The sequence below is a fragment of the Chiroxiphia lanceolata genome, chromosome 27, assembly GCF_009829145.1.
Source record: "Chiroxiphia lanceolata isolate bChiLan1 chromosome 27, bChiLan1.pri, whole genome shotgun sequence".
Lineage (NCBI taxonomy): Eukaryota > Metazoa > Chordata > Aves > Passeriformes > Pipridae > Chiroxiphia > Chiroxiphia lanceolata.
In genome coordinates this window covers 3,463,112-3,476,797 of record NC_045663.1, presented here as the reverse complement: position 1 = coordinate 3,476,797, position 13,686 = coordinate 3,463,112, and the positions used below count along the sequence as shown (strand labels likewise).

Sequence of the window (13,686 nt, the reverse complement as noted above, 5' to 3'; positions counted from 1 at the left end):
ACATCTCCCGGGGGAATGACGTGTGGCCCCTGGAAGTTTAAGCCCTGGCAGCTCCTCTCCTCCCGGGGCTGCAGCAGAGCTGGGAACATTCTGTGGAGTGGGGATTCCTCAAAGGACATGGACCTGCTCTCATCAGCCTGTTCATTTAGAGATCCTGAGCAAAATGATGACACTGAACTGGATGTCACAGCAGGCCAGAATTGTTAAAGCACCTGAAACACTCTAATCCCTTTTTCTAGTTTAGTTTTGGTTTTTTTAATATGCATAAGGCTGGCACTGACCTTTCCCACTGGTTGGGTTACACAAACACTTTAAACCCTTCATTCCAAAGCAACTTAACACTCCCAACTGCTCTGATGAATTAAGGAGTGTTAATAAACATTTTTAAAAAATTAAATCTGGGGGGAGACAAGTGAAACCCTTCAGAAAATAAATGACCCTTTGCAGGTCCTCATTTAGTGCACCAGGTCAATTGACAGTGTCATGTTTTCCTCATCACCTTCATCTCTGTGGCCTGGAAACAAGTTACTCCATCTCTCTAGGAAGTGCCCAGCTCCATTTTCAGGCTGTTTGGAGCAGGGTCCCAAAGAAGAAAATGTGTGTACAGGTCCAGTGGGACTTCCCAGAAGTGCAGGAGCAGCCCTGTGTCCCTGTGGTCATTGAAAGGTCCATCTCTGCTCCTGGGGATGAAGGACACCAGCCTGGAATTGTACCCGACTGCCAGTGCTGAGCCAGGGAAATTCCAGCCAGGTCCCATCTCCCTCACCAGGAAAGGCTTCACTAAATGGACCCTGTGACTCCTCTTTGTGGCACTTATCTTCTCAATACTCACCCCATTCCTGTTGGGTACTCTGAAGGTGTTCAGGGCTCAAATTTTAACATCCCTTGGAATATTTCTCGTGGTTGGCAGCTGTGATTTGACTCAGTCCAAAAGGCTCTGAAGGGCAAGGACTCTTAGAGAGCCTCTGCACTTAGAGAGCAGAGCAGCAGTCAACAGGACCCACACTAAATATTCACATTCATGCAGAGCATTTTGATTTTTTCAGTTTTAAATACTGAAACTCCATATAAATATGCTGGAATGGGGGGGGGCTGTATATGTGTGTGTATATTTAGCAGTCCCAGCTGAGTGCTCTCCTCCCTCTTATAAAGACAAAAGGAAAGACAGAGACAACAGGTATAAATGCCAAAGGAATCAGTCTCCTTATTTCTTTCCCTGAAATCTCAGGAAGTCTGATTTGAGGCAACACTACAAACACCTTTTCCCATGTTATTTCCATTTATAACATGCTCAGGCACAGCTGCAGGACATAAAGTCTGATCTCTCTCTTCAGAATGATTCTGTCACCGGGTCAAGGAGACTCAAAGTAGCTCAAGGAGCTTCTGTTTGGCTCCCGGGGCTGGGGAGGAAAAAAGAAACACACAGATTTCCTCAAAGGCCACCAGACAATCAGAGTCACTTCACAATTTTTATTTGTTGATGGCTTCTATAAAACATAATTCCCCTTGGATCAGACATCTCATAAAACATTTAGAGTCTCGTGCATGCTTGTGGTACATCAGGTTTCAGTAGAGCAGCATCTGCAGAACCAGCCAGTGGAGCTGTCAGGCAGAATTCCTGTTTTCTACTGAAGGGGAGGGGGACTCACAAAGTTAAGGCACTGTCAAACCCCAAACCCACAAACCATTTCACCTTCCAGACTGGCTTTCCTCTGATTGTGTATATATATATATATATATATATATATTTATTTTTAATTAACCATCAGTTGCAATTGTGAACAGGGACACACACACACACAAACAAAACCCCACTTTCCTTAAATCCTCCCATTTCTATTCCCAGTTGGGAGGTGCCAGCAGCAACCTCAGTGCTGGGGATGGGAAATGCTGCTCAGCTGGGAGCCCAGTGCTTCATCCCCACGTGTGCCATCCTCACCATGGTGATTCCAGCCCTTGGATGATGCCACTCTTAAGGACAAAATCAGTTATAAGAACAGCTTAAAACTACTGTAAAAGCCAGTATTCACTAAGCAGAACATGAATGAGCTGACAGACTCCTCCTGAGCCATGCAAGGCATTGATTCTCCACTCACTGGGCACAAGCTGCATTCACAGACCAGTGGTTTGGCCCAAAGGGACCTACAAGGGGTAATCAGTATTTTCAGCTGGTGTGTTTTTAATCAGTCCTTAAGTTTTAATGAGCTGGTGTGAAATCCACTGCTTCAGCCTTTCTATCTTAATTCAAGGACATAGGAAACATTCCTTCCTGCATCCAGGGAGTGTCCAGGCTGTCCTTTAGGATCACTGCCACAAGAACAAACCAGCACGTAGCTGTGGGCTTAAGACCCAAATCAGAAGTTCCAACCCTCTATATAAAGATGCAACATTAAAAAAGCCAGATTCAGGTCCATGACTGAGGTGCCCTGGCAATTATAAATAAATAGTAATAAATACTTACACACACACTCTTCTTGTGTCCCACAGGATTACAAACCAACCAGACCATGCTTCTCCCCTGGTTAAATAGGATCAGGTTTGAAGTGGGACACAGAGTTTAGGATAGTGACAGTACCAACACATGGCACTGGGAGCACTTCACAGCTTCAGAGCTCTTGCAAACACAGACTTTAAGCAAATGACTGTCCATTAGAATCAGAGGGAACTGAGGTGAAAGGAACAGAGTTTGGCTCAGGCAAAGTCCTTATTGCATATAAAATGTCACATTACTTGGAGATATGGCACATGTGGGAGCAAGGAAAAATCAGATCAGGCTCATAAGAGACCATTTAATTTCTTCAAGTATGAAATCTGATTTCCACACTGACTGTGTCTAAACAGTTTGTTGTTTTGGCAGACACCAGAAAGGTCAATGAAAACTCAAAGGAACTTACGAGTTGCAGGAGCACAAACCATTCCCTCCATTCATAAATAAACACAGTGAGAATATTTTTACATCAATTGAAAATGCTGCATCAAAACTGCTGACAGCTTGGGAACTGGCACCCACTTTATCACCCTGGCACAAAACCCACAAATCCCTGAAAGTATGATCAGACTAGAGAGGCAGAGACCAAGCAGCAAGCACAGAGAGCAAAACTGGAATTCAGGAACCCGCCTGGCAGTGTCCTGGCTTCCACCTCTCCTCTGGAGCCCGAGGGAGAACGACTGGAGCACAAAGGAAGTCACGGGTGGCTTTGAGACTCAGCCCTGGAAGGATTTTCTTGGCCTGTTTTCTGCGTCGTTGCCTTTTTTATTCAGCTTTTTTCGCCTTCCGTTTCCTGGTGCCTTCGTTGAGCTCCTCTTTTGACTTTGCAGGAGGAGGAGGAGGAGGAGGCAGGTGGGAAACCTCATGGGAGGCCCCGTGGTGGTCGTGATGGTGGCCTGGGTGCCCACTGGAGACAGAGCCAAAGAGCACTGGGCAGATGAGGTTTTCCAGCGGAGCGAAAGGGGAGGCGTGCGAGTGAGTGGCCGTCATGAAAACCTGCCGGGCAACAGGGAAAACCTGGGAGTCAAGGACCACACAGCCCAGCCAGGGAATACTGACCAGCTGGGACATTCCACTGACCCCAACTAAAGTCCCCACTGCTCCATGACTCGAGGCACAAGGGTCTTCTTATCACCCTGCATGATGGACAATTTAGCCTTGAACGCCCCGAGCAGACCCTTCCAGGGATGTACAGCCAGTGCTGTCACCTGCCTGCCTGCATCTCTAGGCACCTTCTAAAAGTTACACTCCACAGACTGTGAAGATAAAGTGCAGACTGCTCACAGTGTTTTCTGCATGTGCACATACAAACTGATGTAAAGAAATGAAACGACTTTAATTTCACCTGGAGATGGTGAGAGGGAAAAGGGAAAAAAATACAAACAAACAAAACCCAACAAACTACATAAGAGCATTTTTCCCATTTGATTTCTGTCATCAGACTGTGGGTTGTTTACCACTGCCTTCTCTCTTGGAAGACTGTATCATCTTCAAGAGTGAACTGAAATAGTCAAACCATGAGAGAACCATGGGGCAGTAAGACACAGGGATCTTTTACAACCCCACCTGTATGATGGAGAATTTAGCCTTGAATGCCCCAAGCAGATTCTTCCTGGGATGTACAGCCTGTAAGTGGCTCAGGAACACCCCCAGTTCAGGTCTGTACCCGTTCTCTGGTTCTGTAATTTGTAGCATCAAACCTGCTGTGAACTTACCTTGCAAACAATCATGAACATGGTGAAAAAGAAGATGAGGTTGGCTTCAGAGATGGGGAGCCAGTGAGTCTGCTGCAGGGTGAAGAGGACTGTGCCATACAGACTGGCCTTTGTAGGGCTGAAGGGGAAAGAAGGAAGGTTTTCTGGGAGGTTTGCATCCAGCCCTGAATGGTTCTTTACATTTCACTCTTGCTCTGACCAAGAATTGCCTACTTACAAGGACATGTGAAGAATTTCATTTGTTTCTGGCTTCCAGACCCCACGCAGCAGTTGCTCAAAGTTAGACATCAATGCCACACCAGAACCTGTGACACAGGAAAACCTGTCAAACAGCTGGAACTGCCACACCAGAGAGCTCTGCTGTCTGCTCTGGATCCTCAAGGGAGAAGGACAACCCAGGGGGGCAAAGGGTTCATGACATTCTTCCCAAATTTAAAAGTTAGCCTAAAACAACAGAGCTTTCTGGAATTTCCAGTAAGTGTTTCCTGATGCAGGGAAAGGGCATTTCCCTCTTCCATCAACCGATGCTCAAGTGCTTGCTCCAAATGAAAGCTGAAAGAAAACTGCCTGGGCTGTTTCAACACTGACAAGCAGAACACAGGAGAAGGAAGGAAGAATTCCTAAATGACCCCAGCCCTTCGTGCCCCCCTGGAAGCTGGATGATGACTCAGCTCTGCAAGCAGGAATAAACATGCTGTGGGGAGCCAGCTGAGAGAAGGAAGGAAGAATTCCTAAATGACTCCAGCCCTTCATGCCCCCCTGGAAGCTGGATGATGACTCAGCAAGCAGGAATAAACGTGCTGTGGGGAGGCAGCTGAGCACACCCAGCCCGCTGCTCGCCCTGAGCTTCCCTCCCAGCCTCTCCCAGCCCTCCCCAGGAGTCTGGATCCCTCCCTGCTGCCTTTGGGGGTCTCTCCTGCGTCACCTTTGACCCATCCCGTGGCCATCATGACGAACCACCCGTGGTGGTAGAGGTGGTGAGCGTGGTGGACCCCGGCCGCGATCTTGCGCACTCTGACCACCTCCTTCATGGCCACGAAGATGAGCTTCACGGGCAGGAAGCTCACACACTTGTAGAAGAGGTTCATGGGGCAGAAGAATATCAAATACCTGCGAAAAAAGCACAAAGAGTTTAAGGAGCCGCCTGTTTGTCCTGATCTGGGACGTGCAGGGAGGAGCAGTGTGGCATCAGCCTGAGCTATGGCAGGTGGGAGGGAAGGAGAAGAAAGAAAAACTGTTCTTAATTTCATAGGTGATTCTATAAAAAAAGAAAAAAAATGTTCTTAATTTCGTGACTGATTCTATAAAAAAAGAAAAAAAATGTTCTTAATTTCGTGACTGATTCTATAAAAAAAGAAAAAAAATGTTCTTAATTTCATGGCTGATTCTATAAAAAAAGGAAAAAAATGTTCTTAATTTCATGGCTGATTCTATAAAAAAAGGAAAAAAATGTTCTTAATTTCATGGCTGATTCTATAAAAAAAGGAAAAAAATGTTCTTAATTTCGTGACTGATTCTATAAAAAAAGAAAAAAAATGTTCTCAATTTCATGGCTGATTCTATAAAAAAAGGAAAAAAATGTTCTTAATTTCATGGCTGATTCTATAAAAAAAGGAAAAAAATGTTCTTAATTTCATAGGTGGTTCTATAAAAAAAGAAAAACAATGTTCTTAATTTCATAGCTGATTCTATAAAAAAAAGGAAAGAAAGATTCTTAATTTCCCAGCTGATTGCAAAAACAAAAAAAAAAGGAAGGAAAGATTCTTAATTTCATGGCTGATTCTACAAAAAAGGAAAAAAATATTCTTAATTTCATAGGTGATTCTATAAAAAAAGAAAAAAATGTTCTTAATTTCATGGTTGATTCTATAAAAAAAGGAAAAAAATGTTCTTAATTTCATGGCTGATTCTATAAAAAAGAAAAAATGTTCTTAATTTCATGGCTGATTCTATAAAAAAGAAAAAATGTTCTTAATTTCATAGGTGATTCTATAAAAAAAGGAAAAAAATGTTCTTAATTTCATAGGTGATTCTATAAAAAAAAGGAAAGAAAGATTCTTAATTTCCCAGCTGATTGTAAAAACAAAAAAAAAAGGAAGGAAAGATTCTTAATTTCATGGCTGACTCTATAAAAAAGGAAAAAATATTCTGAATTTCATAGCTGATTCTATAGGTAACCAGCGTGCAACAAAGCCCCTCTACAGCAACAATTAATTGAGTTGATATCAAATGGATTCAGGGAACTCCCACTACTGGTACTATTCTGTTTTGAATAAAAAAACCAACCATTTTAACTCAGAATCTTTTCGAATTTTACATCTTGTATGGTCCAGAGGCATCAGAAGCTACACATACTGAAATTATACTACAGACAGAGGACAGATATCCTCTTTTCCAGAAGATTGCCTCAAAGAATATCTTTCTTTTTATTTTCTTAAGCATAGAAAACCTGGTAGCTGAGGGATTCACCCCAAGGCTTCTGTGTATGAGCCTTTCATTCATAATGTTTCCTAACAATGTTCATTCTGCCATGCAAAAGCACATATAAGCTGAGGAAATCAAAGGTTAATTTGTGCACATTTCACTGTCACAACGAATAAAATGCCCCCAAACCTTCAGGGAGGGCCACTCCTCTCTATGTGTGGTATCAGCTGTGGTTTGGCCCTGGCTCAGCAGCAGCTGCTATGAATAGAAGTGCCCAGCCCTTGGCCTGGCCCCAGCCCAGATAATCACAGCATTAGGCAACTGGTCAGGGAAACTGGGAGCTGGAGCCAGGAATGCAAAAGACTCAAAGTCTACCTCACCCCACCTCCCCTGTCCCCAGCTAAGCCAAGCAGGATCATTCCCGTGCGTGGCACAAACAGAACATCTCCCTCCCCACCGGAGGGCTGCTCACAGCCAGTGGTGCCCAGGGCCAAGGGGAAGGGACTCACCAAACTGCCGTGGCCAGGATGACACTGGAGTTGTTACTGAAGTAGCCAAGAGGTGCCTCTCCAAGCAGCAGAGCAGCCAGGATGTAGCTCCCGAAGCAGTGGAGCATCGCGCAGAGCCAGGAGGCAAAAGGGCTCTTCCGAGACATCTCCACGGCCCCTGGGAAGCAAGTTGGAAATCACAGAATCATCCAGGTTGGAAGAGACCGTCAAGATCATCCAGTCCAACCTCCAGGGAGAAGATGAATCCAGCAAATAAGCAGAAACTTCAAGACCCGCTAAGGAAGAGGCTTGAGGGGTGTGTTCTCCCACCAAGTAAGTCAAAGAAAAGTGCTTGTAAAACAAGGTGCCAAAGTGTGTGTTCTGTGAAGCCCAAGCAAGTAGCAGAGATTGGCAAGAAATGGTGTGATCCCAGCCTGCAGGCCCCCCCTGAAGGTTTCACATTCATTAGAAGTTTATGAACTGAGAGTTTCTCTCCTTTATGTTGTAGTTGTTGCTACTTCCTGCAACCAGAAAGAACATTTCTTCCCTCAAAATCAATGTCTTTTTACAGTCTAAAAATAAAATGCATACTAGTACCATTCTCTTCATTGCTTCAACCTAGGTGCCCTCTAGAATTCATGAACAATCTGTTCAGCTCTTTCATTCATAAGATAACCTGTGAAAATAGAATAGGAATTCTTAATCTTTATATGAAAGAAGATGTTTTGAGGATACTTCCCCACTCCTGTGCTAGGCTGGGAATACCCCTTAAAAATACAGTGAGATATTAAAAGAGTGTTACTATTTGTTAATACATTGTGGTCTCCTCCCACAACCTTTTTTAAATTCCTGTAGCCATTTTCATCCACCTTTGTACTCCTTCAGGGAAATCTCCCAATAACATCAATCCTGTGAGATCGTTTCATCGCCTTAAACAGCTCCAAAGTCCTTTGTGCAGCACTTCAGAGACAAAACTCTTTTCAGTGAGCCAGGAACAGGCAGTCAAGAGAGAGAATGATCAGATGTTGTGTCAAGGCAACTACCTGGCCCATTTTAAACAGCAGTAAGTGCCAAAGCTGTGAGAGCTCAGGCTCTTCTATCCCCAGGACATTTGAACCAGCTGAAAACAGCGAGACAGCTGCAACAGCCGAGACATGAAACTGGTTCTATAGGAACCTGTGGTTTAGCTTGAGGCTTAAATTTAGTAACACTTGTTTTTCTTTGGCTCCACGAAGCCCTGCTGTCTCCAAGGAGGAAACAGGACGGTTCTGTCCCCACACTGATCTTCGGGAGCTGTGGGATGGAGCACTGCAGGAATCCAGGGAAAAGCACACCCCAGCCTTATCCAGCCCCAGTGGATTCCTGGGCTTGCATACATTTAAAAGGCTATTTTTGTGAGAGCTGCCTGTTAACTGTTCCCTTCGGGACTTAATGCTGGAAGACAGCTGGAAGTGATCAGGCCTTGGAAAACCCAGCACTTGTTTACAGGGAGTTTAACTAGAACAGAGGGTGGATTGTGCAGCACAGGAGACCACACAAGGGGGGGGCTTGAAAATCGTACCCAAGCGTGGGGTTGTTTTTTTCCCCTCAGTCGCTGGGCAGCGAGAGTGCAACTGCTCAGAACAGAGCACGAGGAGTGCACACGGCATCAAAAACACGCAGAGAAGGTGGCGTTTGGAACAGACTGAGGTGCAGCCGGACTGTGACAGCGCAGAAAGTGAAAGCCAAGGCGCAGATCTATCGATCCGGGCAAGATAAGCCCGAGGGAACAAACAAAGCAAGGTCAGTTGTGGTGCCTGAGAACAGATTAGGGCACGGCCCAGAGGGTGGGAAAATTCCAAGGTTTTCCTTACAGCCTTTTCGTATATAAATACGAGGAAGGCGCTGCCAGAAAATATTCGAGCCCACAGGGACTGCAACGCTCAGTCCCGGGGTAGCAGCAGAGAAGCGACCGAACTTAAAACACCTCAACGCGCTCGGAATCCAACCGTAAACCAAACGGCGAGATTGTTTTCCGAAAATCACGAGTCACGAGTTCGCAGGGGGGCGGCGGGGGGATGTCCCGCTTTATATTTAGACACAGGTGTCCGAGCCGCGACAACGCGACACCCCGAGCGCCCGTGAGGGGAGAGCGGGCAGGGGGCAATGGAGCCCGTTCGCGCCGGAGAACGCGGGGTCTGCGCGGGCACAGCGCGTCCCCTCCGTGTCCCCCGGGCCAAGGGCCGCACTCACCGGGCTCGTACTTGAGGTAGAGGACGGAGACGATGAAATAGGCGGTGTCGAAGAGCGGGAAGACGGGCAGGGAGGCGAAGGTGGCCGCCAGCTCCCCGAGGGGCAGCGCCTCCGACAGCTCCATGGCGGCCGGGCCCGGTCACGGCTCCTCCGCGGGCCCCGCTCGCTGCCCGGGGCCGGTGCCGCGGGATCTGTGCCCGGTTCGCTCCTCGGGCGCGGAGCCGCCCCGGGCAGCGCAGGCGCCGCCGGTGCCGAGCAGCGCCCGCCCCTTCCCTTTCCCCTCCCGCTGCCCCGGAATTCCGCCAGTGGAGCCGCCGCAGCCATGATCGGGGACCTGCTGCTCTGCGGGTACCGGGGACGGGGAGCGGGGGCGGCTCGGCCGGGTCTGCCCGGCCCGGGCGTGCCTGACCGTGACCCCGGCCCCTTCCCCGTCTTCTCTTTCCCGTCCCCCTCTCCATCCCCCGTCCCGTTTCCCCATTCCCTCTCCCCTTCCCCGTCCACCCTCCCATCCCCCTTCCCTATCCCTCTTCCCCGTCCACCTTCTCGGTCACTTACCCATTCCCCTTCCCCGTCCCTCTTCCCCGTCCCACCTTACCATCTCCCCATGCCTGTTCCCACCTCCCCATGCTTGTTCCCATCTCCCCATGCCTGTCCCCATCTCCTCATCCCTGTCCCCATCTCCCCATCCCTGTCCCCATCTCCTCATCCCTGTCCCCATCTCCTCATCCCTGTCCCCATCTCCTCATCCCTGTCCCCATCTCCTCATCCCTGTCCCCATCTCCTCATCCCTGCCTCCATCTCCTCATCCCTGTCCCCATCTCCTCATCCCTGTCCCCATCTCCTCATCCCTGTCCCCATCTCCTCATCCCTGCCTCCATCTCCCTATCCCTGTCCTCATCTCCCCATCCCCGTCCCGTTTCCATCCCCGTCCCCCTCTCCCATGTCCCATCCACCCTCCCGTCCCCCCTTCTCTGTCTCCCCTTCCCATCTCCCCATCCCTGTCCCCCTCCCCATCCCTGTCCCCATCGCTGTCCCTCTCTCCCACAGGACGCTGCTGGTGAACGCCGGTGCTGTGCTCAACTTCAGGCTGTGAGCGAACACGGGGAGGGAGGGCGGGGAGGGAGTTTGCTGGGAAGGGGTTCACCTGCCTCACACGGCCCCCCTTGTACCGCAGGAGGAGGAAGGACACGGAGGGATTCGGGGAGGAGCCGAGGGAACCCACGACCGGTAACGGAGGGGACGCGGGGCCGGGGCTGCCTGAACACACACGGGAATGGGCTTTTCCAAAGGAAACCCTTGGCCAAACCACAATTCCCCCGCTGGTTTTGTTGGATGGGAATCGCTCTCTGGCTGGAATAACCATTTTAGTGCTTTTCAGCCTGAAAAGGTTCCTCTGTGCCGTTTTACATACAGGTGTGACAACCCCCCTGTGATCCCCAAACAGGGGATTTGAGAAGAAATACCCCCCCAAAAAAAGCACATTTCTTTCAGCGTTTTGACTGTAGGTGCCTGTACTACAGAGGTAACACTCTGCTCACCACCTGGTTGCCATTTCCATGTGGATACACCTGTGCTGCTCCCTCTGTTTGCTGCTTAAAAATCACAGGAAGGCTGTGACCTACAATGAGGCTGCTCTTCCCTTTTTACGTTTATTGAGAACCCTTTTTATCATTTATTGGTTATTTTGCCACTGAACAAAGTGTCCATCATTCACCTAAACTTTCAAGTTTCAGCATTTTGTGATCTGAACTTTTTGGTGTGTTTTTGATTGAGTTTTTTTTTTTTTTCTGTCAGAGTTGCTTGTGCTTTCCAGGCAGCACTGAAAATGTGACTTGTCAGTGTATTGTCGGGGGTTTTTCACATCAAAGGCTTCTTCTCTTGGTTTCTAGGTGACAATATCAGAGAGTTCTTGCTGAGTCTCAGGTATTTTCGAATCTTCATTGCCTTGTGGAATATCTTCATGATGTTCTGCATGATTGTGTAAGTAACGTGTCATTTGGTTATAGGAAGTCATATATTGGGATTTTTCTTGCACATACATTTCTTTTCACATCTCCTTCTCCCCCACTCGATTTTTCCATAATTCTTATTGATTTCACTGGCTTATTTCAATTTTCAAGTATGGGTTGGCCTCAGTTTTTTTGCTGTGTGGGCACCTGCAGTGCATCAAAACCTTCTGTGCCAGCATATGAGTCATTCAGCCACACATTATGTTGCTTATTGGGGGTTGTCAGATAAAACATCCTTTGGGGCAGCACTTGGGTCTAAATTTTGGCATATTTTTCATTTTTTGGGGGGTGGGAACCCATCAATTAGTCCAACAGGATCAGCCTTGCATTGGTGTGACTGTGCACTGTCGTCACCCACTTCTCATCTACTTTTTTTTCTGTTGCATCCCCCAGGTTATTTGGATCTTGAAAGTCACCCACAAACACGTCTGTTACCTTGGAAGAGACTTTTGGCTGGGAACAAACTTTTCTTAAAGATTCCAATGCTTTCAAACTGCAGCCCTGGGCTCGTGGCTTGTCCCCTCCAGCCCATCGTGTGCTGGTCACTCACTGCCGGGGCTTTGAGCCACAACATTCACAGTCAAATTATCTCAGACTTCACTGAAATAGAGAGAACTTGTGTTTTTCTAAGCTCAGAGTGAGGTGCAGGGGAGAACTGGAGTGTGACTGCAGTTCCCAGTGTTAAACCTCTGCGTTCCCAGACCCGTCCTGGGCTGTGTCAGCTCATGTCACCCCTGTCCAGGTTATGTGCAAGTCACACTCCTTGGGTCTCAGTTTTACATAAAGCTGAGCAAAGTGTTCCTGTAACCTCTCACTATTCCATTAGTTCTGTTGGAGAAAAGGAATATTAAAATAAAAAAAAAGAGATTCTCACCTTCCTGCTGTTTTTCCAAAAAAAACCCCCAAAACTTTTAAAAATAATATAATTTTGTTTTCTAAGCAGTACATAAGGGATTTTGAAGGGGAAGAATGGCAAAAATAATTCTCTAAGCCAAGTTTAAGGGATAGTTTTGGAATAATCTTGGATTTGGTTGAATAAAGCTGTTCTATTTAAGAGTAAAATATATATACTTGATGCTGTGTTCATTCTGTTACTGAGGAAACAATTCTGTATTGGTGTGTTTTGAGAAATTGTAACTAGTCTTGTAATAGTCTCTGGATTCTTGTGTTATTTTTATTTATATTATTTTTATATCTTTATTTCTATTTATAGTAAGTTGGCCTCTGAGCAGTGCTGAGTATCTTTTAAATCAAACTAAACTATTATTGGGGCTTCCTCAGCTTCAGTTTCTTTAGCTGCTGAGGAGAATGAGGCCTCATTTAAACGATTGTGAGGCTCAGGTTTCAGGGAATATTTTGAATTTTATCTGGATGCAGTCAGTTAGCAAGTGTTGGGCACCTTGCAGCATTTTACTGGAGTCACCCTCTTGTATTAACTGAAGTTTTCACGTTAATGAAACATGACAGGGAGAGGGTGTTTGAGGGAAGATGTCTGGCTGTAATGAAAGAGAAAAATGTGTGGACAGAACCCTTCAAGTGTGGTCTGAGCTGTCCAGAAATACTAACAATCCTTGGCTAAATTTAAACCCGTTCCTTGTCTGTAATTTCTGTATATTTTAACCTTTTTCTGATTCTTTTGAATGAGCAAAAAAAACCAGTAGTGTCCAAACACAATCCAGTGCTTTATTTAGTTCTTGGAAAACATTTTCTCCCTATTCTTCACTAAGCCAAGTGTCCCCTGCAGTGTAAAGGGAAGGGTGGAAGTGGCTTTCCCTCTGTGTGTGTGTGACCCACTGGAGGCCCCTGCGCTCAGCACTGAGCTTTGGGCTTGGGCAGGGGTTTATTCTTACTTGGAAAAACGGTGCCTCTGTGCAGAACTGACAGTGTTTTCCGAGCAACACTCTGAACACAGGGAACGGGATGATGGAGCTCCACTGGTGAAAGAACGCAAAGAATTTTATCACTCTGGACAGACCCTGTGGCTCCAGAGCATGCTGTGGCCCCAGGAGAATAAAAGTTGTCATTCAGCTCCTGAGCAGATGGTTTAAAATAAAGGGATAGTTCATTTTGAGCTGGTCTTGGAGCATTTGAGGAGTTTAAATGCCGGGCTGGTGGCTCGCTCAGGGGTGCAGGACACCCCTCACACCTTCAGCCCAGGGTCACCCTCCTGCGCGCCCGCACGTTCCGCGGCGTGTCCCGGCCAAGGAACGGCGGTTTATTCCCGGGATTTATTCCCCAGACCCTCTCTCCGCACCCCACTCGGTCCCTCTGGGGCCACGGCCGGGGGCTGCGGGGCTCGTCTGTGGCTGCCGCCCTGCTCCCGTTCCTGC

General features: G+C 47.3%; 2 protein-coding genes across 4 annotated transcripts; one reads left to right on the top strand and one right to left on the bottom strand.

Moving 5' to 3' along the window:
• Window positions 1-1,438: 1,438 nt before the first annotated feature.
• TMEM38A (transmembrane protein 38A) lies at window positions 1,439-9,585 on the bottom strand. Of its 3 annotated transcripts, XM_032711906.1 has the most exons (7): window positions 9,348-9,575; window positions 7,713-7,791; window positions 7,137-7,293; window positions 5,129-5,313; window positions 4,421-4,508; window positions 4,204-4,321; window positions 1,439-3,484 (listed from the first exon to the last, which is right to left on the bottom strand). In XM_032711906.1, the coding sequence occupies exons 3-7, from the start codon at window positions 7,280-7,282 to the stop codon at window positions 3,254-3,256; spliced, it is 768 nt and encodes a 255-aa protein (XP_032567797.1). In that variant the 5' UTR covers window positions 7,283-7,293; window positions 7,713-7,791; window positions 9,348-9,575; the 3' UTR covers window positions 1,439-3,253. The 3 variants fall into 3 exon arrangements, with proteins under 3 accessions (XP_032567797.1, XP_032567796.1, XP_032567798.1); XM_032711905.1 differs by lacking the exon at window positions 7,713-7,791 and having other exon boundaries at window positions 9,348-9,585; XM_032711907.1 differs by lacking the exon at window positions 7,713-7,791 and having other exon boundaries at window positions 9,359-9,485.
• Window positions 9,586-9,591: 6 nt separating this feature from the next.
• Window positions 9,592-12,422, top strand: SMIM7 (small integral membrane protein 7). The gene is made up of 5 exons (XM_032711927.1): window positions 9,592-9,695; window positions 10,395-10,436; window positions 10,522-10,574; window positions 11,237-11,327; window positions 11,750-12,422. The coding sequence occupies exons 1-5, from the start codon at window positions 9,670-9,672 to the stop codon at window positions 11,763-11,765; spliced, it is 228 nt and encodes a 75-aa protein (XP_032567818.1). The 5' UTR covers window positions 9,592-9,669; the 3' UTR covers window positions 11,766-12,422.
• The last annotated feature ends 1,264 nt before the right edge of the window (window positions 12,423-13,686 follow it).

Excerpts from the sequence above, each read along its gene's own strand:
- TMEM38A (XM_032711905.1), bottom strand. The coding sequence starts at position 9,471 with ATGGAGCTGTCGGAGGCGCTGCCCCTCGGGGAGCTGGCGGCCACCTTC. Across the intron at positions 7,294-9,347 it reads CTACCTCAAGTACGAGCCCG|GGGCCGTGGAGATGTCTCGG; the intron begins GTGAGTGCGGCC and ends CTTGCTTCCCAG. Across the intron at positions 4,322-4,420 it reads GAAATTCTTCACATGTCCTT|CCCTACAAAGGCCAGTCTGT; the intron begins GTAAGTAGGCAA and ends TTTCCCCTTCAG.
- SMIM7 (XM_032711927.1), top strand. The coding sequence starts at position 9,670 with ATGATCGGGGACCTGCTGCTCTGCGG. Across the intron at positions 9,696-10,394 it reads GGGGACCTGCTGCTCTGCGG|GACGCTGCTGGTGAACGCCG; the intron begins GTACCGGGGACG and ends TCTCTCCCACAG. Across the intron at positions 10,437-10,521 it reads GCTGTGCTCAACTTCAGGCT|GAGGAGGAAGGACACGGAGG; the intron begins GTGAGCGAACAC and ends CTTGTACCGCAG.